Source organism: Caloenas nicobarica, chromosome 2 (genome assembly GCF_036013445.1).
Source record: "Caloenas nicobarica isolate bCalNic1 chromosome 2, bCalNic1.hap1, whole genome shotgun sequence".
NCBI lineage: Eukaryota > Metazoa > Chordata > Aves > Columbiformes > Columbidae > Caloenas > Caloenas nicobarica.
In genome coordinates this window covers 24,765,276-24,791,964 of record NC_088246.1, presented here as the reverse complement: position 1 = coordinate 24,791,964, position 26,689 = coordinate 24,765,276, and the positions used below count along the sequence as shown (strand labels likewise).

At 38.4% G+C, this 26,689-nt stretch overlaps 1 protein-coding gene across 2 annotated transcripts in view; it reads right to left on the bottom strand.

The window, feature by feature from the left end:
- CDK14 (cyclin dependent kinase 14) overlaps positions 1-26,689 on the bottom strand; it is a 324,587-nt gene that overhangs the window by 169,809 nt on the left and 128,089 nt on the right. For both annotated transcript variants that reach the window (XM_065629053.1, XM_065629055.1), the window contains 2 exons: positions 18,103-18,197; positions 2,323-2,385 (listed from right to left, as the gene is read on the bottom strand). In XM_065629053.1, the coding sequence (XP_065485125.1) occupies positions 2,323-2,385; positions 18,103-18,197 (158 nt within the window). The remainder of the gene's footprint in view (positions 1-2,322; positions 2,386-18,102; positions 18,198-26,689) is intronic.

Genomic DNA, 26,689 nt, shown 5'->3' with positions numbered 1-26,689 from the left:
AGAGCAGCGCAAGCTTTTAGTTTTGCATGCTGGTGAAGGTCAGAGCTGTTAGCATACATGACTGGGTTCTGTTCTCTCTGCAATTCCTGTCCTCCCAGATGAAGACATCACTCTGTTGAACCAAGCAGGTATTCTTCACTCAAAGCAGGTATTTAACTGAAAACTCCAGGCATGTTGATTCAGTTATAAAATGGTAGGAGCTCAAATCATCATGCTAGGTTTTAATTAAGTACTGCTGCAGATTAAAGCTAGCCTTTGCTGCTGGCCTGGCAAAAGAGTCTACTAAATGTGTATAATCCATTTTCATTAATATTATTTAACAGAAAAAAACAATTGTCCAATGGGATTGCTCATGGTAGAAGAGTAGTTACATCTGCTCCAACTTCCCAACATTTTTTTCTCTTTTTTCCCAGTTTCCTTTTTATTAATAATCCATCTGGACTTTAAAAAGCTTGAACTAGCAGTACACCAAGACTCTACACTTGGCTATTCAAATAAATATTTCTAGTGTGCCCATATGCACGCTAGAAGTGCTGCTGAACACTGTTGTTAGATGGTAAAAGAAGCCACAGGAATACACGCAGCAAAATCTGAAAGGGAAATGCCGCTGCAGCTCCTGTTTTAGAAGACAGGTATCTCGGGATTTAAAGGAGTGATACATTAGCAAGCCCAATTATCTGTGTATGCCTTTCCTCAAAGACAAGCTCACTGGGCCCTGATACGATCAAGAAAAAGAAGAGTTACGTGACTTGTGATGTCTTCTCAGTGGGGAACAATTACAGCTACAATGACTGCTGCGTATCAGATCTTGAGCTATACAGCACTGCAGCCTTGGAGCAGGTCTTACAAACCTGAAGCAGCACGAAGAACTTTCAAAGCCAGTCTTAGCTTATCCCAAACCTCAGAGAGCCAAATGTAAAAGTATTCATGCAGGGAAATGAAATGTGAAGCCATTGTTTTAACAAGCACATTCAGCACATAAAACTCTGTTTGGGAAACTGAGCAGTGAAGAGAGCCCGAAAGTTTTAGTGGTTGAAAAGTGGGTCCCACCTCACCCACCTTCAGCCATTTCAAAGGGCCACTCTCACAGAGGCACCGTGAAGCTGGCACTGGGACGAGACCTGGGAGCTACCGCTGTCCATGCTGCCAAGATGTCTGAGTGGCAGACACATATTACAAGGATGCTATCTTCCAATATACACATAACTTTTTTTTTTTCCCCAGTTTGGCCAAATATATGCAGTAGGGAAGAATTCTTCTGATTTGATGGCAGTGATTCTCATCTAAGTTCATATGTTGCAGATGCCACTTTTCAGTGAAAGAACACAGAAAATTAATCAACCTACACTGTACAATTAGTTGATGTACAACAATGATCGGCTATTGGAAAAAAAGAAATTCTTTCCCCATTTTTAAATATTTTCTTTTCTTAAACCAAACAGGTCTTCTGAGTTTTCCAGGAAAGAGAGATTTATCTCTTCCCATTAACTTCTCAATTTCAAGAAAATAAATACTGGAATAAAGCTCTCAGCATGATAAGTGAAGATTTAAACACTTCCAAGTGGAACAACAATGGGACTGATGTCAAAGTGCAAGACGAGTGTAACAAACATCATCCGGGTGATCTATACACACATGACACATTCTGCATGTCTGATTGGCTTCCATTAGATGCTAAAATCATTTGGCTGACTTCCCAGAAAGTAACTGGATCAAGTTTCTACCAATCTATCTTTCCATTAAATCCTGCTAATAAACTCCCTCCTTCCTGCATAATGATTCTCAGTATCTATCTTAGAAGGAAAAAATTTTTTTAAAGTGAGATCAGCTATGAAAATGCTTCATCAAAATAAGTGAGCAAAAAGACTAGGAAAGATTTTATATGCTCATATAAAAAACAGTACATTCAGCTAATATAATTCATTCCAGTTCCCTCAGACTCAGTGAACCTACAATGACTTACCTGACCGAAGATCTAGCACTGACAGCCTGAAGTATATTTACTCAGGGGTTTTAGGGCAGTATTGCCTTGTCTTAAGAGCAAATGTTTGAACAGAGGGGAGGGGTTACCAACACTGTAACAGTATTCACTCATATATTCTGGCTCTGAATCAATTTTACAGACTTCAAAAGTTCTTTTGTGGGAATGTTCAAATACTGGCATTTAAAATTATTTTTAAAGAAAAAGAAATATTTTAAAATGTACTCCATATGCCAATCATTTTCCCTTTAGCTAATAATCCGTTTCTATGAAACAACTAACAGCACATTTTAGACAAAGTTACTGTTACTCCGTTTGCCTGCGTTCTTTTTGACTCTTACCTTCACATTTTCTGGATGGAGCCCTCCAGGGTGTTTGTCCATGTACTGACATAAATCAGTGTGCTAAAAGAAAGCCAGATGGAAAAAAGTATATTAATATCTGTATGATTTCAGCAATGAATATCCTTCTACTTAAAAATGGACAGAACAAATGGAAAATAAGGAGAATTTTCAGTCATGTGCGCGCACACACACACACTTGTACCTTTACACTTCATTTTATTTAACAACCTTGGCAACTTGACTGATGTGAATATTCATCAAATGTAAATTACATTTTTTCCTAACATCCTGTGTATGGTAAATTAGTTACTTGAATTTTAGTATCATTTTACACCTTGTAAGGACCATATCACCTTCAACACCATAAAAGTAACACCTGAAAGGAAGAGGAGGAACCTGAAGGGAGAAGCTCAAATGCTACTCTAATTATTCACATTGAAACACTGCCTTTTAAATGGAATGTTATGGTGATTTTAGATTAAGATGGCTTAATGGTTTAGAAAATAAATCTGAAAGGCATTGCATATCAGCATACTGAATGATAGTTTCCAGCTCAAAAAGAAGTGCATATTATGCACATGTACGGCTATTAATTACAGATACTTCAGAAAACAGCTTCACTGAAGACTCAAAACAAAGTTTTCACTTCATAGTTGCCTATATTCCCTGCAAATATACCATAAAATCTCTTCAGAAAATAAGCAGGCTTGCAATGTAGAAATTAATGTTATTTTTAATTAATAAGTATTTATTGCTTTTACTACGGAAACACTATTTTCTCTGAATTTTTCTCTTGCATTTCTTCGGTTTTGTACCAGTCAGCAGCACGCTTTCAGTGAAGTGGCATGTTGCTTCTCTGATTTGCTTCTGGAATTATGCTCAGAATAAACAAAGCAAAAATATGCACAAGATTAACCACCAAAAACTTAGAGCCTTCCACATCTGGTTTCTGAACACATCTGGTAAAAATCATCCAGCATTCCTTGAAAAGCTACTTGGCAATACCTGCCTCACATACAGAACAGCCCAACTGAAACATAGGCAGTTTTCGAGGTGAGAGTTTTGGACAAGAGTTGCCTTCGACATAGCAGAATGGTTTCTCTGTGCAGCATTTCCCAGTCCAGGAGCCATTCTCTAGTGCTCTTTTTGCAGAGTTATATGGATGCATAGGAAAGTTCACATCTTCTAAGACACAAAATTCGTGCCAGTCACAACTGTTCTGTATAATCTTCTCTTGTGAAGTCATAAACTACAAAAACACACTGTGCGTGTAGAATTAACATTGCAATGACATAAGATGCACTGGCTGATTAGGTTGTGCACTAGCACAACTTTTTTCAGGAATTCTTACACAGCTTCAAGAGGGTGAGTGCCCTGACTGCAGGAAACCAATCGTTTGAGTCCCCAAATGATCAGTGTGGGTATCATGAGCGCGGAGGACACGCTCAAACACGCAAACCACACTAAATACAACACAAGAGAGCTTCTTCCAAAACACAGGCTACAGCAAGCAATACTTCAATTTATAGTTAACACATTAGTGAATGCATTTACAAAGAAAATGAAAAAATACACCTCAGCCAGTAAATAGTTACTGTCAGTGAAGTACATTTTGCATGAGGTCTATGTTTATCTTAAAGACTTATTCCCAGTTTCTATAAAATTTTTAGCCACTTCAGGTACGTATTCCTCTTCTGTTCGCCCAGTTAGTTTTCTGGGGCTGTATCAACAAACTGTGCCTAAAATGGACCAGTCGTCCTTCAGTACACATCACCATATTACCCAGTTGTCTTGTTTTACTCTATCAACACCAAGGAAACATTCTGGAACAAAGTCATCTGCTAACCTTGTCATTTGTTTGGAAAACCTAGCAGGTTTTGTTTATTAACCCCAGCACAAGAGTCTGCCTCCAGCAAAATATCAGCTGAAAGACCATTACTACAGGTGATGGTTGGTGTCAAATAAGAAGTTTGAGGGATTTCCTTCATTTAAATGGGTTATCTGTTATTGAAGAGAAGTGCAGCCTGGTGGAATAACAGGTTCTCTTCTCTAACTTAAATAAAAATCTTTGAATAGTGATAGCACCTGCAGTGTTTGGGAGAAGTTTAAATAAAAGCGTGAAATTTCACTTTAGAGAGCCCAGCAGGACTACTTCCGAAGGCCCCATCCTCAACACCCTGGCACCCAAACTGTGCACTAGCTGCACTCTTCTATTCACCAAAAGTTTTCTAAGAACATCCTCTTCAGAGTCACATAGCTAGTAACAGCACTAAGTTGTCTTTTATTTCCAATATACTTTTAATGAATTGTGAGGATAAACCCATTTTCTTCCACCTTTATTTCTATTATTATTTGGATGCATTTCCTCCATACATGAACATGAACTATAATCATGTTTGTGTTACGTGCCATTCACCTCCTCTTCCTACCCCAAGGACCAGGACTACTGGCAGCCCGATATAACCTTCTGCATCAGTAGTTCTCACTGTCAAAAACTGGCTGTTCACATCTACCTAAAATTTAAAGTAAGCAGTAATTTCTACAGAATCCTGGGATCCTAACAGAGTCAAGTGTGCAGCAGTAGTCTTTTGGCATCTATTTTTTTCTGCACACATGCTGCAGCTACAGAGAAACTGCTACTAAATTTTCATTTAGGCGATAAACAGAAATGCAAAGTCTTTTCTGTTCAAATCTTTCAAGAACTTGGCCTCATAAAATTAAGTTAGATTCCTTCTCACCAAAGCAACTAGACGCTATGGTACCAACTGGGAAAGCAACTTACAAAGTTACAGTACATTGCTCCTCACTTAAGAAAAAGAAGTTAGAGGTAAAGCAAAGGCAGCACCAGCTGCTCTACTTTTCCCAAGGTAGGGACTCAGTGCACATTGAATTAAATATTAGTACAGCCAGGAAAGCTGACAGCGCTGCAGGGACAGCTATTTCTAAACCTGTTTTCCCTTTTGATGGGCAAGTGTCTGCTCCAGTGCTTGTGTGCTCAACTGAAATTGAAGAAGACAACTTGAATGCAAGTTTCAGGACAGCTTAAAAAAAGAAAACAGAGAGAAAACTGGATGAAAGCAGTTTTCTAATGGCATTGCATGAAATTGGCGCTGTATACATGAACAGAGTCTTTTCTTCATTTTGAGGTAGAAGGCAACATGCTTTCCCAAGTAGAACAATGGCTGCAGATACTGCATGCCATGCTCTGACACTAGGGTCTTTGCTGTGGTTACCACCTTGACCTAAGAAATTATATACCTCAAAGGAAAGTTCAAGATACAATTATATATTGGCAGTAACATACAACTATGCTGAAACAAGGTAGAAGACAAGAAACAAACTGACCAACATTCCTTTTACAGTCCTTTCTCCCCTGTCTCATAGGATGAGGACACCTCACAAGGAAGGGGGATACATTGGGAACAGAGTGCAGAGACTTCCAAGGAATTGCAAATATATGTCACAGACATCCTGATCCCAGGTGGGCCTGGCTAGACTGAGTCTGCTTCAAGCTAGCTTTTAACAGCTGTGTCAGCCACGTTGTTAATCCACAACACACATAAATCACCACCAGTAATCTTATGCTGACAGAATGTATATTTTAGCTTGAATTCAAAATCCCATTCATTCCTGCTCTTAAAACTCCACCAGTTTACCCACATCTATATGTACAAATATTCTATTAGCACTCATCTGTTCATAACAGCTACAAAACAAACAAACAAACAAACAAACACAAAAAACCCCCCACAACATTAAATAGAGCTAAATCAAGTTTCCATAGCAAAGAACTCAAAAGCTAGGGAAGTCCAGAATCAACAGAGTTTATCTAACCTCTTGTTTCCCAAAAAATGTATATTATGGTAACTTTTTAAGGGCATAATGTGATCAGATACTTTTTTTCACTTCACAGAATTAGACATACTGAACAGAGTAGGAAGGACTTGATTACAGAGCAGCTGTGTTGGTTTTTTTGGTTTGTTGTTGTGGGTTTTTTTCTGTTCTCACACAACTTGCAGTCTCTGGCTTATTTAGCACTCTGAAGGCAGAAATATTAATCTCACAGGCTTTCCTGCCCTGCTTATTGCTACACTATTTGCATGCTTCAAAAACATAAAATAATTTCATAGCAATCCAGGGGACATGTGGCATTATTACCTGTTATCAGGTAGGGAATTGTGGCAAAGAGGAAAAAAAAATTCTCAAGTATCATTGGTTTGGAAAACTCAGTTTACAGCACTTTGGTTTTGACTTTTCAGAGTATTTGGCACTATTTCACTTTCTGTGTTTTCACTGACTCCAGTTACAGCTGTGAGAGTATAATGCTTTTGCAAAGGAGACTGAGAATCTCATGCTAATAGAAAAAAATGGTCACATCTGAATTGCAATGACAGTAATTTGCGATAACATCGTAAAATTGAGGTGATGATGGCAATCTCCAATGTAGAAGGGATGGAACCCTGTTCTCTACAGCAGTATTACCTGCCTTACCTTGAAATGACACTTTAAATGAGGCAGGAACTCCAGAAGACACCCTGGTTCCAACATCCACAAAAATGAGAAAAGTTCAACAGTCACCACACGCATTCACCACACAATTCTTCTGCAGAGCTGCACAACAGGCTTTTCCACAAGGAGGGTGAAAGCAGATTACATAAGCTTTTTTCATCTTGGCATCCTCCAATTTTAAGAACTTGACTTCGCAACTTCACTAATACAATATTTTATGCAAAATCCTTTATGCTTAAAGTGAACAATTTCATCTTTCCTTCCACTACTGCCTCCCTCAGAAGCAATTGCACTTGCTCTGGGAATACAAGTATTTGAAGTTGTGAAAAACAAAGGACAAGTCTTTCAGAGGAGAGGAGGAATCTTCAAAGGTATAGTACTTAAGCACAAATGACAATTTTTCTTGACCAAATTCGGGGCCATTTGAAAAAGAGTAGCTTAATGCCAGCCACACCAAAAGGTCTACCCATTCTTAAAATTCCAAGCCCATGCTACAAGGTTTGAATATTCACAGTAAGGGTCCTTCAGCTACAGGTTTAAGACATCTTGGCCGTTTTGGCTGAAATTAAAAAAAAATACAGACAACTTGAAGCAGACTTTGGTATCTTATTTCTTCAACTAGTTGCAGTTTACTTAATCATGCCAGAACACCATTGCCCCAGGGCTGTGACTTGTCTTCAGGGTTTTGGCACACACAGCTCCATGTCCTTGAGAAGGCTCTGTCAAGCCTTTGTGCTACCTTCTCTCAGCAAGTTAAAATAAAAACCCTTTCCTCAATGTAAATCTCAAGAAACCAGACCTCCACTAGAAAACTCTTGACCCCTCCTTGGGTGGATGGCATGAGTCAATGTCTTTTAGGACAGGGAAGAGAAAATCCCTGCTCAGCTATGCTAGTTCCATCATTCTCCAGTTTCCAAACTATATGTAGAAACACATCATAGAACACCCAGCTTTGACTCAAACTTCAAGGAATTTTGAATATTTTCCTCCCCGTGGTGGAGAAAAATGTCACAACTCCTATATGTACATTAAAATGAAGGAGAGATTAAATTACTTATCCAAAATAACTGCTCAGATTCTAACTAAAAATCAACAAAGGTGGTCACGAATTATGCAAAAAAAACAAACAAAAAAAATCCCAAACAAACAAAAAACCCACCCAACATAGTATCAGAAAAAAAAAAAAAAAGGGAAAACTCGCACTTGCTCAGACTCCCTCTATAATGTTTTTCACTCACTTCTCTCCCACACCATAAACTACCACGACAATACCACAAAAAGCTTGTTTCATTTACCTTATGAAATATTGTCTCCAAGCTCACATGAAAAAATGAATTGAGGTTTTCCTTTAAGGTTGTGGCAGTGTCTAAGTGTATGAAGGTCATTCCTATTCAGCCAGAGTCTGGTTTATGTTAGTAGACACATGAACATTTATGTTTGTGAGCATACTGTGTATAAGCATCTGCTGAAGGGAAAAGAATCCAGGCTTATATTTATACAGCTGAAGCAAGGTTTATATACACTGCATCCTACTTCTGGAAGAGGGAGAGTACGCAAACAGAAAAAAAATGAGCTAAATGTTGATAGTTCAGACTCCTCCCTTCTCCCTTTGAAGAAGGAATTCCAATTATGAATAGATGAGTAAACCACAAACTACAAATGTCCTCAGATACGGTCTGTGCTTCACTTTAATGTCAACTATTTTGCTCAACTATCTTGCACAGAAATCAGAGGCTCTGCTACCAAACATAAACCTGTTCAGACAGAGGGCAGGACGCCTCCTTTCAAAGGCATGGCCAGTGACATGAAATGAGCTTTACTTCACCAGCCCTTTTCCATAATAATAACTTGACTGTCATCCTCTTCTAATTAAATTAGTCATTTCTACTTCCCATGCAATACATTCTCTTTCTTTCCTCTTCCTTGGTCATGATAAATCTCCATGTGACTTAGCTGTCCCATAATTCTACCTAATTGGTTTCAGCTGTCATGTTTGAAGCTGAACTGCCGGGAGAGCCTGGGGCTTGTGAATGGAACAGGAAGCATTTCCAACTGCATTCCCATCATGTAAAACCAGAAATGTGAAAGAACCCTTCCATTAAAACAAAAACGGGAGTATTTGGCTGCTGGCGATGCCATCATGCAGCAGACAGATTGTGCTGCTCCACCGAGGCAGCAAGGCTGCTGAGAGCCATTCTTCTCTGTTCAAAGGAGAGCACACATTATTTATGCCCTAGCAGTCTTACCGACTAAAATACTTTCCCTTTTGTCACCAACAAAATCGTAAACTGATAATATAATTTACCAATAAAAGCACAGGCAGCAGGAATATTTGAAGTGACAGGAGAACAAAGAAAAGTTAATTCTATTTAAATGGCATGTATTCTCCAACCTAAGCACTCTGCAGATTACTGTACCACCGTTTAAACTAATTTCATGTTGCTGGTATTTTCAAAAGTGTCATAGACTCTCATTTTAAAGTATTTCTGTGGCTTTTTATAGTTCAATCTTTCCCTCCTATGACACGACGCTGTGTCAGCCATGCTAACAAAAAATACCCTACAACCTCTCAGGGCGATACCTAAGCCACTTCCAGAGAAAACAGCAGAAGGCAACAGCAGCAGCTGGGCCCAGCAGCAGGGGAAATACATATATTAGGGACTCAGGAAAGAAAAAAAAAAACATCCCACAAGACACATTTAATGAAAACAATTTTGCTAACAGATGCTTCTAGGTGCTATTAGAAAATATATATTTATCGACTGATACAAATTCTCTGTTGCACAGAGAACAATCTGTGCAAACAGCCTTGTTTTCTTAGTAAATCGGGTTGAAGAGACAGTAAACACTTAATTTAGTGAGATTTTTTTAACAAAAGAATGACTGCAAAAACCAGTAGGAATTTCTGTTTCGTGTACTTAAAACCTAGCAGCAGATCATCAGCTTGTGTAAACTGTGCTGGACTTATAGTTCTTAAAGTCAACAGTATTAGGACAATTTTTACAAGCTGAGCAAGTTGTAATGCATGTGCCCACACAGATGTGTCTATGCACTTTTTCTTTAATTTGTTATGTCATTAGGTTTCCACAGCACTGACCATTATAACCGCTATATTCACATATACAAAAAATAAATACATTTAAAGATATAAAATTTTTCTCATTAGTGCATGACAGATATCCCTAAGCTCATGGTGACAGTACTCACTCCAGGAGCACGTAAGTGGAATGCGAACATGACCGGGAGGCTGATGGTCCATGTACGGCCACAATATGTCGAGCATTCACACCAATAGTGGTGCAGCATTGGCCGCAGATGTTATAGGCATACGTACACAAGCTGAGCTGCCACAAGAGCCTTTGCTATGATAGTGTGCTGGGCTACAAAAAATTGCCACGTTCAGGGCAGGAAAACAGCAGCGCAAACACTTTCTCTAAAAGCTTCAGCATCCTATGGTAGACCTCTCTTCACACCGTTTGAGTGACTCTTTTCTGCCATGCCTCCTAATTCTAACTGTCCATGCCTGAGTGTAAGATTAATAAAACTTTTATAAGGAAAATTGCATTCCAGACTGCAAGGTGCACAAAAGAAAAATGATGCTTTCATGGATTATATCCTCTTTACTCAAAGCAGTAGCAAAACGCAGAAAAATGAATAGACTTTTTAAACTTCCAAGTGTTGTCCCTGTTTTATTACTCTGGCTTGATTCTTGACTCCTCTTATTCACCATTCCTTAATTATTTTTTCATATAATAAAACTATAAACATACTATAAAGATATTTGTAATTACTGATCTCTTCATTCTTACTCCAGAATTATTATTATTATTATTTTGCCAGTATTGCTCACCCCAAGTTTCTGTTTTTAAAGATTTCCTAGATGTATTTTTTATCAATATAACTAAATTAGTATGAAGCTGCACACTGCTAATTCAGGAAAGAAGAATCTACCTTTAAAATTTAGAATTATGGCAAACATCACCCTCCAAACAGCCAATTTTGGGGTTGGTGGTTTGTTTTTCAGTCTGTATCAAATAAACCAGAGCTTATTTTAAGAGTAATTAAACAGCAGTTACAACCCATGTTATTAAAGAATCTGAGAAAAAGTTTAATTACATTGAACAGTCTCTAGTGCAAGTTGAGATCTGTCAGATTTCACCTCAGAGGGACTTGGACAAAGCCAATTTATCACTGAAATTAAAAGATAAGGAAAGTGTGGGATGCCACCAGAATATTACTGATGGTAGAGCTGTCCAGAAATCTATAACATAGAAATAATAAATTACTAAAAACAAAACAATAACCTAAAACTAGAAGGATTTTTTTCATTTTCTTTAAAGTAGTAAAATAAACTGACTTTTTTTTTCTTCAGTCCCTGATACAGAAACTAACAGCGCATTAACTTCACTGAAAGACTCCAAGTATTCATATTTAACTGATAAATATTAAGATGCAGAAAGATACACATAGAAAAGATCTCAAAAAAGAAAAAATAATCAACTTAGTTATATCTACAATCAATGACATGTCATTCTGCTGATTATTTGTCTAAACTGTTCTTAAGACTGCCAGTATCAAACAAATCATCACCCCATTGTAGCTTCTTCAGTGATTTACTATTGTTACCATTGAACAGGCATTCCTATAGTTTGAGCTTTCTCTTCCTTACTGCTATTTCAGATTTTTTTTCTTTTCTATCCTCTTAACCATTGACATGGAAATAGGCTACTGTATTTCTTTATGATATATTTAAACATCTGTAGCCATGTCATCCTTTTTTCCCCCAACTCTGAACAGCCCTTCTTACTTTGACTTTTCCTGGGAAGCCTTTATTCTAGATATTTGCTCATTCTTAGTTTTTCCCTCCTCAGAGCTCCAGTTGATTCATGTGTTCTTTGTGTGTACAAATTTACCATTTCAGGTGGTGGCCTTACCTATATTGAGTAGAGTGTTACCACTGCCTTATGCATCCTACTACATGTATATGTTTTTAATGGACTACAACGACATTTTGAATTTTTGTCTGTAATTTCAGAAGAAAACTAATTGAGATCTGTCAGTAGGTAGAATATCTCATCTGATTTCCAGTGTACAGTCTGTCAGCTCAACTCTGCATAATTTTTATGCTTTGATTTTATTGTGGGTTCTTTTAAACACTTACACATTTTATTAATACTTAAAAATAAGAATAAATAATAGATGCTAATTACTAAATGGTGAAAAGCACACTGCAAATATAACTGATATCTGGAAAGGTTACAAAAAACATTAGTAAATTGTACAAAGGAAAGACATTCAGATACACACAACCTCCCCAACCTGTTGGACTGTAAATCTTGTTTAATCTTATTAACAGATCTATTCACCAGCATGCACGCTCGTTATGAAGTCTACACAACCTTTCTGAGATCCTGCAAAGTCAGGGTGACGAGGCAAACTGAGTAACATCTTTTCGTCTCCTGCTAGACCTGTGTAAACTTCTTAGCCAAGCAGGAGTATTTTTATTTAAACTTATATACGATTTCTCATTCCTTCTTTCCTGCTGATTCCCATGTCTGGCACCACCTTTACCTCTCAGCAAAGCACCAAGCAATTTCCTTCTGAAATCCCTTCTGAATCTCTACCTCCCAAAGCTGATCCCGTTTGTATTTCCAACCTATACTTGGACATCAGCAGCTCCTGGCTCTGATCTGATCATTAATACCTGAAAAACAAGGCTTTCCCAAGAGCTGTATTCCCCTACTGCCTCTTCTCTATGGTAGGGGATTTCCTTTCTCTCTGCTTCCCCTCAGCCTTGTTCTGTCATCTTTTTGACTGCAATTTAAGTAGCGCAGTTTGGGGCAAACCTGGAGCACAAGGCAGGGATTATACCAACAGGGGAATGGCTCCTTCTCCAGTCAAGGCAAATGGAAACTACCAAATTCAACTGCTCCCACACTGGGAGCCCTCTATGGCTCTGCTCCTTCCCAGGGAGGATGAAGCATGTTCACAGCAAGCAGAGGTGTCTGCCAAAAGGGTGGCCAGAGGCGTCTGGCTTATTGCAGAGCTTCATGAGCCTTCAGTCCTTGCTTACGTGGCTGGACAAGCACCTTGACCCCAAACAGGAAGAAAGTTGCCCGTCGTTTCGCTATCACATCAAATTAAGGTAATGCAGCCTCCAAATAAGTTTCACTCTCAGACAGGGATTAGAAGACCTCTCCTTCCTAATTGTGCCCAGTTTCCCTAATTTCCTCTAGGTATTAAGCACTGCTGAATGATTCCAGGGATCAGAGCTCAAAAGCAACTCTGGGACTCTACTGATTTTCCCTGCTCTCTCATGCACTGAAATAGTGTGGCTTTTTTTGTTTGTTTTTACCAACGAGCAGTGCCGTCTTACCTTTAGTTTCAACACGTTCCTGAATAAAACAAATAAAAACAGAAAAGCAGTAAGAGTGTTCGATCCAAATTATCAAAAGTTATAAGAAATTCAACACTTCCAATGCAAAAATTTTTGATCCTTATAGGTAATAAGTGTTGACCATTTCCTTGCATAATACTTTTATAAGATCTCGTATGAAAAATGCAACATCTTGGATTTTGAAACTTCAGATCTGTAACTCTTAAGTCTGATAAACAGTAAATACCTCAATTTCTAATTAGCATTAAAATGAGAAACACACACCAATTTTGTTTCTTACAGGAAATAGGAGGAAAATGTAACTAATGAACTTTATTAAGGCAACTCATTGTATAACAACTTATTTTAGTTGCTGTAATGAAGCAATGAGAAATAAACTTTCTTCTTTAATGGAAAGTAACTTTTAAGAAGGACAAACGCATGAAGATTAAAATAGGCAAGGTAATTGAAAATGTTTGGGTTTAAATTACACTATTAGATTAGGCTGGAGGTTTTTTACTGTTGAGGCAGACGTAATATTATTCATTACTCATACTTCCAATTGTAAATGTATCTGTTCTTGTTTCAAATCTAGTCCATAAATACTGAAAGCGTAATGTAAAGTATTGCTATACAAGCTCACTTTTATATGCCAGGAATAGAACAAGTTGTAGGTTCATTTATTGACAATAACATAGTTACATAATTATGTATAATACTAAAAACCTCATTATCATTCTACTAAGCCTCTAGTAATATGTATTTGTTAGGATTGCCTTTCAGCAATTAAGTGTTTCTAAATATGGTTGTCTTCCTTTTAAATAAACAAGTGAAGAAACAAATGGTAGCAGCTAATGATCACTTTAGAACGAACAGATGTGAACCCATTTTCAAAGATCTCTCAATATATCTGAGATCTCACCTGTAAAATTAATCATTTCCTCAGGCAAAGTTGGCTATATTGATGACGCTTACACTACAGCTGGTGCACCCACAAGGTCACATAAACTAACACCTAAACAGAGCCTGGAGACAAGGGGAACAAAACTTATGTGAACAGTCATACTCCTCCATTGAACTGTAAAGCTGAACTGATCTTTTCTTTTTGGAAGTCATTGCAGTCTCAGATACCATATGCAAAATGTGTCAAAATTTCACACTTTGTTTTCAGGTCTTGTTTAGCACATCCGAGTTAACTATATGGAAACCATTTTCTCTACCATTCACACATGAAAGACTGTCAGCCCTTCAGGTTTTGTAAATGTGATTCCAAGCAGCTCATCCTCAAAACTCCTCAGGTAATGAGCAATGGCTGTCAGTCATCCAGTGGTGAAACTGAGCTCTCAGCTCCCTTTTCAGTATACTTGAACAACCAACAATAATCATAGCTGATGCAGGAGTAACCAAAGCATACAAAGAAATTATGCCCTACTAACAGGGTACTGTATATACTACACTATTTTCAATTTCTTTCGTTCAAAAGGAGCAAGTCCACTTTCTCTTCTTCCACAGAAATGCACAGCTTCACATTCACCACCAAAATGTCTATATGGAGAATGAACTGTCAGATAGAATTTTTAAAGATTGACTTTTCTTGCTTCTGGGGACCACCAAGGTTGAAGTTAAAAAGCTCTGTCGTGTTTTCATCTGACAGACTTCTATACTAAAACAATTCTAACTTGAGGTACCTAGAGAATTTAATCACTGCCATGTTTCCTTTCAGAGGCTATTCTGCTTTCAGCTTTTAACTTATTACTGCAATGTATTTTGCAATGAAAAGTGCTACATGAAATTAAATTTAATTCTGCTCTTCCAGGGTCAATGCTGAAACCGAACACCTATGATAACCTCACAGGTTTCACCAGTATTAATTTCCCAGTGGAACTGTCACTGACCTAGCGACACAAAGTTTCCATTTTCTGAGAACACTTGGATAACTAACTGTTCATCCCTAATTTAATCATAATATCTCACTCAAATGGTTTTTACTATATTTGAAATGGTGAAGAGTGATTAATGGCAACAGTGTATCAGTTCCATTTTGTCACTTTATGAAGTAAATCAAATTCAATCCCTTTTAGGTTTGTTAGGCCTCAGTCATTCAAAAATGTATGTCGCCATGTAATTTAAATTGCACAAATATTTCTACTGATTTCAGTACAAATCACTCATATTATGGAGCTAAACCATGTACGGGTGTAAGAAAAAAAAAAAACCACCACAAAACACAACCAAACATTACAGACATAGAGTTCGGTAACACCAGTTGCACAGCTAGAATGCATGGCCAACCAGCCAAAATTTGTACATTTAAATGGGTAAAATGGGTAACCGTAATTTTTGCCTCTGCACATTCATATTATGCACTGAACGAGAGTTCTTTGACAAAAGGAACAAAAAAGGTTATTGCAATCATCCAATTAAAATCTGTATCATGCACAGCCACAATAAATCAATTCAGATTACATGGGCATTTTCAAGCAGATAGCTTTAGCTATTTGATCAGCCTATAACTTTACATTACCTAACAATGAATACAGACTTTTGTTAAGCATTTCTGTCATTTCAAGGCACAGGAGCAAGTTACAACATCATTACAATACACTCCTTAGGATGGTTGGAGACAACAAAGCATCCTTCCCCTTCTCCCTAAACACCACCTTGAGAAACTCTACCCACCAGCCAAAATACTAAAATACTACCTGGATCAGTTCACCCAGAGCAGATTGCACAGGAATGCGTCCAGACGGGTTTTGAACGTCTCCAGACAAGGAGACTCCACAACCTCTCTGGACAGCCTGTTCCAGTGCTCTGTCACCCTCAAAGTAAAGAAGTTTCTCCGCATGTTTGCATGGAACCTTCTATGTTTCAATCTGTGCCGGTTGCCCCTCATCCTGTCATTTGTCACCACTGAAAAGTGTCTGGTCCCATCCTCTTGACACCGACCCTTGAGATATTTATAAGCATAAGTAAGATCCCCTCTCAGCCTTCTCTCTCCAGGCTGAACAGACCCAGCTCTCTCAGTCTTTCCTAATAAGAAAGATGCTCCAGACCCCTACTCATCACACTCTTCCTTCATGCACCCCAGGATACCATTGGCCTTGTTGGCCACAAGGGCACATTGCTGACTCCTGGTCACTCTGTCGTCCACCAGGACTCCCAGGTCCTTCTCCACAAAACTGATTTCCAGCAGGTCACCCCCTCACTTGTACTGGTGCATGGCATCGTTCCTGCCTAGGTGCAGGACTCTACACTTGCCATTATTGAATTTCATCAGGTTCTACTCTGCCCAGTCCTCCAGCCTGTCCAGATCACTCTGAATGACAGCACAGCCTTCTGCTATATCAACCACTCCTCCAAGTTTTGTATCATAAGCAAACTCGCTGAGGGTACACTCAGTTTCTTCATCCAGGTCATTGATGAATAGGTTGAACAAGACTGGACAGGTCCCACACCTGTTGGCCAACTCCTCTGGTGACCAGGTGCCACCTCACAGGTTCTAACTCAGGTTTCCTCAGTAGCTCCCAAAATCTTCCTACGCCTGGGTAAGCACCACCCCATCAAGGTGAGAGGAGACATATGAAGATGGACAGGATTGAAATCCAGCAACACTGCAGGTACCAGATGTTGTGAGCATGATGAAAGGGATTGCAAAAAGTATCCATGTAAAGTTATGCAAATGAGTCTGCAATGACCGTTATATAAAATTAAATATCAAGGCTTTTCCTATGCTAATTCAGTGTATTACTCGGGAGCAGAAGAATAACCAATTTTAAGAAAAGTATTAAATTTTCATTAGTGTTCCTATACCTGATGTAAAAGAACATGTACTGCATGCAACTGCTCTGCAGGCTCCAGTAGCTGAATACCCACATTATTACACTGTAGCATTTCTATGTAAATAAACAAGGTGAACGGCTTATCCAGACAAGACACTGTCTGCATTATCATGTAAAAATTAAAGCATGCTCCCAAGAAACACAAAAAACAATTCCATCTGTCTTAAGCAGTGACATACTAAAACTAGTAATCACTGTACTTTTACAAACACAGTGTCTTACTGACTACAACAGAATAACAGATATTATACTGAAAGTCTAACCTTCTCTAAACTCACTTGTTTCTTTTAAATTACATGTTCTTAGACTCATCTGTGAAAAATGGGAGGTTAATTATGATAGCACATTGCATAATTCCACAGCTAAATGCTGAAGTAGTTCTACATAAATGCCATATGTTTGTCTTAGAAAAACTAAAAAAGATTAATTATACCAGAAGGCCAAGCACAAGACTTTGGAAAGTAATGCTCTGAACACAATTAGATCATTACACTGTGTACTATGTAAATTGAAGTTTTAATTAGTAGGTAAAACACTAGTCATAGCAAAAAAATAATAATTCAAAATTCTAAACTGCATGCGCCAGATTTATTTTTTACTGGCATTGCTTATAAAAAGACACTGCTCAAGTCAGTCACAACAAGAGCCATTTAAACTTGTTGAATGCTTTTGATGAAGGAACTACCTGTTAAGCATATCAGTCCTGTTCTTCTTCACCTGTTCTAAAGTTACCTGATCACATCGTAAAGAAAAAGCTCTAATAAGCAAACTAGGAAGCAGAGTAAGGAACCAGTTTGAAAAGTCAACTGAACAGTATAAGGTCCTTCAAGAGCTCCAGCAGCCACTTCTCCATCTCTGAATCTGGTCTAGGCCAGCCTTCCACTTTGAGCCCACTCCACTACAAAGCATCGTTTCATATAGCCTCCTCTCTACTGAAGAAAATAAAGGGTTATTGTGGCCTGATCCATAATAGATCACCAATGGTAAAGAGAGCTTTTCCATCAAATTCAATACACTCTGGAACATATCCAGAACATTAATTATTTTACTCACCACATATTCAAACACAAGTGTCAAGGTCTCCTTGGTGTGAATGATGTCATGAAGCAGCACAATGTTAGCATGTTTCAGTCCTTTCAAAAGAGAAGCTGAAAAGCAGAACATACATGTTATCTTAAAAAGGATCCAAATATTTTACATTGATTGGCTCTTCTTTTAGTGATCTAGATTATTTTTTTGACATCTGAGTTCCATAACTTGACAACAAATAGCTGTACTTTAGTATCTTCTATGTCCATGAGTTCCACACATTCAATGTGTTTGAAGATCACTCCCATTCAGTGCTATTTTCTCCACCTTGTTAGTCAAACCCAACCACACTTTAAGGTAAAATGAGCTGTGGCTAGACAGGCTTTACTTATGCAACCTCCTCTACACAAATCAATCACATCTGATCAACCAGACAGCAAGTTCACTTCTAAATTCAAAGATAGTTTTTTGTCTCAGATAAAAGTCAACTGTGTCTTTTCAAAACATCTTCTTTCCTATTCAACACAACAGAGTTGCTTTCTAAACAAAGCGCAGCCTCTCTCCTAATTAGTGTTTTAAGCAATATTTCTCCTTTCTCTCAAACGTAACACAGGTTGGATGGAATCAGTCATATTAGCTCATGAGAATCAATAGATGACATATTCTCACCATATTTTTTTAAGGCACTAGCACATGTTTTCAGACTACTGACAAATAACTAATGAACTTCCAGGTGACTTCCTTCCCTAAGTTTCTTTTATACCATAATTCATATTTAAGGTTCATACCATATTATGTATTTAGTGTTCCACGAGACATGGCATATTTTAGCAATACATGCTGATAAGCCATGTGCTGTTACCAATGTCATTCTGTCATTGGTACCTTGTCATCTCATGCATACAACTGAGCAGGACTATCAGTCACCATAGCAAAGTAAATAATAGATACAAAGACATGCAAATGACTGGCATATTTTGTACTGAATAATGTGGGATTTTCTTCTGTCACCCTTCTTCTTTTGTCAAAGAAAATAATGAAACATCAAATGTGTGTCTCACTCCACTACTGTGCAAAGCGGAAGCTGGGGGCTTCCACGGCACCATTACCACTTTCTGTTCTACCAAGGGTGCTCCATCAGGCTGAGGTAACTCCAGGGGTCATCTGGCTTTGAATTCGGGTAAGTACATATCATCTCTCACATGGGTCTTTGAGATATCAATCTAACAAGCTGATCACTCCAGGAAGAAACACAATAGCAACATGGCATCTGGCTGAATCAATGTTCCTCTACGAGTATCCTCAGCAGCAAAACTTTCGAGTTAGCACTAGACAGAAGGTAGATAGCAAAAGGGAAAATACCACAGAGCAGCTTCAAAGTGAGTGAATCACAGACATCTTGATGACAGGATTGCAAACCTGAGAACAAGCTCCATGACCAGGAATGAGGTAACCCTTCAACCTGGCTGAAGAGGTGAGAAGAAATGTTTCAAGAGAGCTTGCTTTGGCCTTCACTCCACAACTCATGCTATTCAGAGAGTCAGCACCAAGGAATCTTTCCTATTCTCTGAATATGTTGCCACTGAGCTGTAAATTAGCTATTGCAATTACAATTATTCTTTTTAAACATTTGATCAGTGCATGTCTAATAACTTTTAACATCCCACAAATTAAGTAGAAGCTTTTTTTCTCCAAGGAAGAGCTACGCCTAACTTTCATAGGATCCTCATCTTCGAATCTGGATAATTTCTTGGAGGAAAAGCTCAGAGAGATTTGGATATATTGGGGTTTTTTTAAGGACAACAATGGAAAATTGCTTCTGAAAAAGGTATGGATACAAACAACAGATAATCAGAACAACTGTTCTGAAAGGTACTTCTATCAGAAATCAGAACTTTTAATGTTGAGAAAACCTGAGAGGAGTTCACCTACAGTAACTGAGCTTTTACCAGCTTTTCCTTCAAATTTGGTGAAATGACCATACATGCAGAGAGACTGGGAACATAAAAACTGCCTCCTAGCAGAGCCTATGTCAAACTGTAATACTATTTATGACCTCTGTCAGCTTTTGCTGTTCTGATCATCACCTGAGGCCTTTAATTCCTCTATTTGGCCATTACTTTGTTGCTAAAATCTGTATGTGGGTCATTAAAGCTTAAACAATACATTGAAAGCAGCTCACCCTGAGGTCTTTGCAAATACTGTCTCTCCTCTTCAGTCCCCTCCACCACTTTTATTTATCTTCTCTGATATCCAGTTCTCCCCTTTTACGGCTTCAGTATTTAACATCTGCCATGTATTACAAGAACTACAAAACATCACCTGAAGGGTGAGATTTCTGTCTTCTCCATTAGGTCAAGTGAAATTCAGTAAATAGTATAGCACAGAGAGTGAAATCATCTTAATTGCACTAATTTTACACTGCAGAAATAAGAAGCAATTCCACTACAAATTTATATTGTAAGAAACCAAGCATAACTGTTGAAAGTAAGAGAATTACTCTGTGTGCTCTTCTATCAGGACTCTCGATGGTAAGATTGCTTGTCTTTGTGAAAACACTGCTTTGTTGCTAAAAAAAGGATGAATAAAGGAAATTTTTTAAAAAATTGTCTGAAATAGGAAAGATACTTCAGAGTACTTCAAAACCAAAATGAAATATGAACCAGTGGGGCTCAGTATGTTTCTTTTTCCAGAAACATCCACTCTCAGAACAAGCGACCAATACACACCTCCTCTTTTGGGCAACTTTTTTGCTCGAAGGTGATAGAACTTTGGATGAACTGCACTAATTCAAAGACAAAACCCAGAAATTCACATCCAAGAGCATGAGAAAGAGTCCAGGGAATCTATCAGCATCAGGCAGAGACAATCCTGACTTCACCTTTGAAGTTGCCAATGCAGCTGCTACTGGAGCTCAGCAAGAAGTCAGGCGCTGCGGCGCCTGGTGTTACTTCTAGAACAAAATAATTCTCCCAGAGAATGCCATCTCCATCCAGTGATTATCATCCACAGATTTCACACAGAGTTGTTTTCTTTTAAGATAAAAAGAGTAAAATATTTTTGAAAAAGCATTGCGACAACTCACAAAAACGGGACCAATGCACTGGTACTCACTGTATCCTTAGCATGTATCTTTAAAAACAAAAATTATATAATGCTACTTCAAAACTGCTGGCACTCTTTTTCTTTTTACCCTTGGTATTAAATATAACATAAACAGATGGCAGCACTTTTAATTCATTTCCCTGAAGAGTTTTGAGGAGGCACAACAGCAAATAATGCTAAAATGTTTTTTTTAGAACTCTGGACAAAATACTGTACGCATTTGAATGGGCAGGTGCTTGTTCTGTCACTCGTGTTTGCACATTCCTTTAGAGCAAATTCTAGCTGTAAAAAACAGGGCAGACGAATTGGTAACAATTTAATAATTTAATAATTTAATTATTAAATTCAATTCAATAATTTAATTAATGACATCCAAAATGATAATTTATGTGAGTTGTACATAAGTTCATGGTCTAAGCCACTAAAGTACCAACACTCAGCACTTTTCCATCAAGGGCTAATAACCATATTTGCATATGTAAAGGACACACATTGTATCTGCTTGAATAACCATCACAGAGTTCTCCTCCAACAAGGGGATGCTCTCATCTATTATGAGCTCCTGGCAAGCTGCCTTATTGCTTGTGTTGGTCAAGGAGCTTTTTGCTGTTCCCAGATGAGCTGGGTTCTAAAGTACGCTCACTTCACGAGCAAGGCAAGTAGATGGACTGCAGCCAACTCTTACCCAAAACCTGAGCAGCATCAGTAAACCAGTGCTTTGCTCCCTGCAGGGTTTACGGTATCAGCTCAAGCCTGACACTCCACTAACAAAGCCTTGTGACTTTTAGATCAGCCTTGACTTACCTCTAAAAGTCTTGGAGTGTTTTGGAAAAGGCTATTCCGGCATGCCCATAAAGTAACATTTCACAGCTGTATGTCGAAATCAACAAAAGTAAATACTACTGTTGGCCCCAAGCCACATCTAGGAAGAACTTCTCACTAGCGGGACTAGCAAAGATGCTACTTTTGAACACAGGAAGTACATTAAGCTTGAACAATAGTTATGATCCTTAGATCATCCTACCACAATTAATTCAGTCTTGTAATTCCTGACTATCATCTTGTTCTCATGTTGTGATAATCACAAATATCCCCTCTGGCCTTAAATAGAAGAATCATCCATTATTTCCAAATTGTTTGACATTTCAGTGACCTGGAAACTTTTCTCAGCAGTAGCAGAAGTACTCAACCTCATACTACTCAGATCCACAGTAATGTACAACTGCTGCTGATACTCTCTTGGATTTCCTATTATATGCAAAGGCTCTGATACTTCTGTCATTTTTCTAAAAGTGTAACTATGAAAATGCCTGTTTTGCTCAGTATATAGTAGTTGATGCGCACTCTGGGGCTACCGTGCGCCAGTGCTCACCATTTCCCATGCTAGTCCGCACACAGCATTCACCCTTTCTCACTGTCACTCTAAGAAGACATCTCTCATTTGGAGAGTTTTATCCTTGAAGACAGCACATCATGGCAGTTTGCACCTAATATTGTTAATGCAACTGTGCATCTTTGCTGCCCTGTTTAATCTCTGAGACACCAAAGCATGCACGTTCTAGTCAGTAACACAAATTTGTGAAAGCAAGTAATTTGTTGGGCTTCAGAGCCAAACAACATATCTGCAAAATTCCATGGCTTGTCACGCTCTGCAGACTCAATGGTGCTCTCTGACAGTGTGCCAACTTCCTCATATAAACAGTTGGGTTCAGTCTCTGAGCTCTCCTGGCAAAGCATCTTTAGTGAGAAAACATTCATGGGTTTTTTCCCTCATCATGTCTTCTGAACAAACATACTCAAACATGTCTTATTGCCTGCACAAACTACAGAAGTTCTGCTTCCCTTCACAGCAACTTATGTTTCCATCCACACATCTTTTATAGCAATTTTTAAAATTTGGCCTCGGAGCACAATGTCCCTTATGCTTCTCATCCACCTCCCACACAGCATGACTTTCTGTGTGCAAAACGTTACTTACAATTCTAGCACAGAGACAGGAATTCAGCACTCTGTTGGTTTTGCAGTAATAAATGTGCAGAAATTTCCTCCTCAGAAATGGAGTCCCCAAATCCACACTTCACTATTTTCCAGTTGATCCATCTGAAATAATTTACTACGAGGAAATAACTTTGCTTTCCTACAACCCCAATACGACAAAATTCAGTTCAGTAAAAACTCTACATCCGAGGTAAGACCACATTGACCACAGACTTCCCATCTTCACACCACAAGTTATATTCTGCAGAGTGATCATTATTTGTAATCCCAAGTAACTGATTTTAGAACTGCACACCTATAAAAGCACAGAATTGGTCATTTTCCACTCTGATCTTGGTGGACACAATGCAATAAAGTTATATAGGTCACTGTTCAGCTTTGAAAAATTTCTAGGAGGAAGTTTCTTAACAAATTTCAAAAGAATCTGTGAGCTACAAGAAGAACAGGCAAAGCATCAAACCATTCCAATGAGCTATTATGTAGGCTTAGCTGAATTATCTTCTTTACAGCCAATTCCAACCTCATGACAGTCTGTTCTTGATTTAATGAATGGTCCTTATTCTAGTTTTCATTAAGTCAAAAAACAACAAAAAAAAGACACTCTGGCATTAAGGAAGTGCACAGAGCCTCACATCCTTGCAAGAAAGGATTTGCTGGCCCTTCAACTGTAGGCTGCTTTGCTGGAGGGACTACATGGATCACATTAGCTGCATCTGCCTCCTCAGGCTGAAATTCAGGCTGACACGAGTGGGTTGAACTTACCATCAAGTACTTTTTTTATTTGTGAAATTTCTACTTGCTGCTCCTACTTGAAAATGTAGTATGTTATTGAAGAAGACATACAGAAAAAGAGCTTGCATAACAACACATAGGTACCTTCCAAAGTTCCTCTCGTTACAGCTGTAGTCCCCTAAAGCAAAAGGCAAGTCACAAACCTGCTGAAACCTCTTTGCCTATTGAACTGGAACAAAGCATTGGAAGGACTGATCAAATAAGTTCCGAAAAGCACTACAATATATTATTCTAACAGATATACAGCAGACTGCTGCCATATGAAATGAATGTCTCTTTCATTATGTTCTAGATATAAATTTATGCATTGTGTATTGTTCCCAGTGCTCTTCAGACACAAGTACAGACGGAGGTTAAAAATAATGAGACAACAGCCCATTAAAGCCAGAATCTCATGGAAAGACTGTAATATGCTACTCTTATCTTGTAGCAGCCAGTCACATCTTGCCTTCACTGTCCGTTTCAGTATTCAAGAAGAGGAAACTGTGTAAACCCAAAACATGTCAGTGTGTACAGAAAACAAGTCGATAATGCAGATAGCATGTGAAAGCAGGAGTCTTTTCATTACTTTTTTATGCAAGCATAGCATGACTGGGACTAGTAGCACAATTTACTAATAAAACTGTCACCATTTGTTATTAGTCTTGTTATCTTGCTGAATTTCACATACAGTTTTCATATAAATATCTATCTACCTTAGGATGACTTATTTGGAATTTTTCAGTCTAAACAGTTCCTCCCATCTCCCAAAAAACAGGTTTCAGTAACCACTTCTGTAACCTACTCAGTAACTTTCCCCTTGGGAAAACAAACAAACAAACAAACCACAATAACTCTAACACCAGCGTTTTGGACTAGAGACTCAAAATCTGGAAATACGGAGACCTTTAAAATAGGAATACAAATTTTGCCATCTCCATGAAAATCCTCTAAAATTGGCCAAGTTATAAGCTTTTGAAATTGCCTCTTTGGGTCAGACTGACTATCAGCAGTGTGCAAGGAAGGAGGAATAGAGCAAAGGGGAGGTGGCAAGAGAGGCTTTGATCCACCGTGGAAGCTAGGACAACTGGGTAAGGAGAAAGAAAAGCCAGAGGACAACCAAACAGGCTTCACAGGTGGAAAAACACAGGAAGTGGAAAGTAAGTGCACGTAGACAAGACAGAAAAGGGACGGGCTGCAGAGCATGGGGTGGGCAAGAACCCACACTTATGGGGAAGTAGACAAGAGCCTACAGACACTCGTACATGTTCTCCACTGATGCTCATATCAGAAGCCAAGTTTCCCACAGATTAGAAATCCACTGCTTTCAGCAGGAATCAATGAAAATGCCTGGCAGTTTTACTCATTCTCCTCCAATTTCAGTCTTCAGAGAAGCAACTTATGACAGCTACCAGCTATCATGTCACTTCAAGCAGGACGTGTTCGTATGAGAGCCTGCAAACATGATGAAACATTGGAGTGCAGATGTAACACCAGAAAATGGAATATGGATTTCCACTTGCTTTTTCCAACACTTAGAAAATTACTCAAATAAAAACACAAGTTAAAATACAGCAAGCTATGGGAAGTGCTCAAAGCAAAGACAGACTACAATTATATGGACTTCTGCAATGTCAACTCAGCTTCTCCAAGATACACATTCCTGAAGTCACTACTGTGAGATAAGCCAGGGTACGAGCTTTCAGTGCACAGCTGCTTCATGTCTATCTTGCATTTATCTCGCACTTTGACAACTTGTAAGTTCAGAGACTAACTTATCCTGCAGTTACCAACTTGTGTGCTTGTAGCCATTAACTGTTCCCAGCTTTTTCATTTTTTTTCACAGAGGCAAGAAGTGGTTATTTAAATTTTATTTTTATACAGGCCCAGGTATGAACTTGATCCAGTTCTATGGTCCAGCTTCAGTGGAAGGATCTTATCCATCTATCAGAGAAGCCAAAAAGTTCACCAGGATCAAGTCAGAAGAAAATCAACCTGATCTTTACCCTGACCTCTACCATTGGCTAAGCATCCCATTAAGTAACTCAAGCTGATATCATCACCATGTTCCTCATTTTCTGGACATTTAAATTTTTGATCTTCATTCACACTTATCAGAACCGTAGATTGCACAAAATTATTACAGCACCCCAAGCAACACTGTACACTGATATTACCCAATGCTACACAAGTACTTGGAAAGTCATCTCAAAATCATCATTTAAAAGGACTCACAGCAAGTGGGATGTTGAGAAGATGAACAAATATTTAAGTAGCCAGAGTACAGTGAGGAGTGTTCTAGAAAATCTCAAAACCATCTGTGTTTGAATAACGCACAGTAGGCACATATAGTTAGAGCCACCCATCAAGAACACAGAATTAAATTAATCGTTCATCATCTGACACAGGCAGAGATCACACAGCAGGAGTGAACATGGTGTTGTTGTGTAATTAAGGAATGAACAGTACAAGCAGAGGGACCAAATTAAGTTTTTACAAGTAAACTTAATTCTGGCAATTTCTGAATTTGACTTTGCAGCCACAATGAAGATCCTCTCCTTTAAGTGGTATACCTGCAAAATTAGTATTACACTGTCTAAATGAGAGACTAAATAACTGAGTACCAGTACTGAAAATCGTGACCTGCTGAAGTCAGTGCGTTTTGCTACTCAGTTTTCCTAATGCATCAATATGAAAAGAAATCACTTAAACATATGTACCTGAAATAAATAACTTT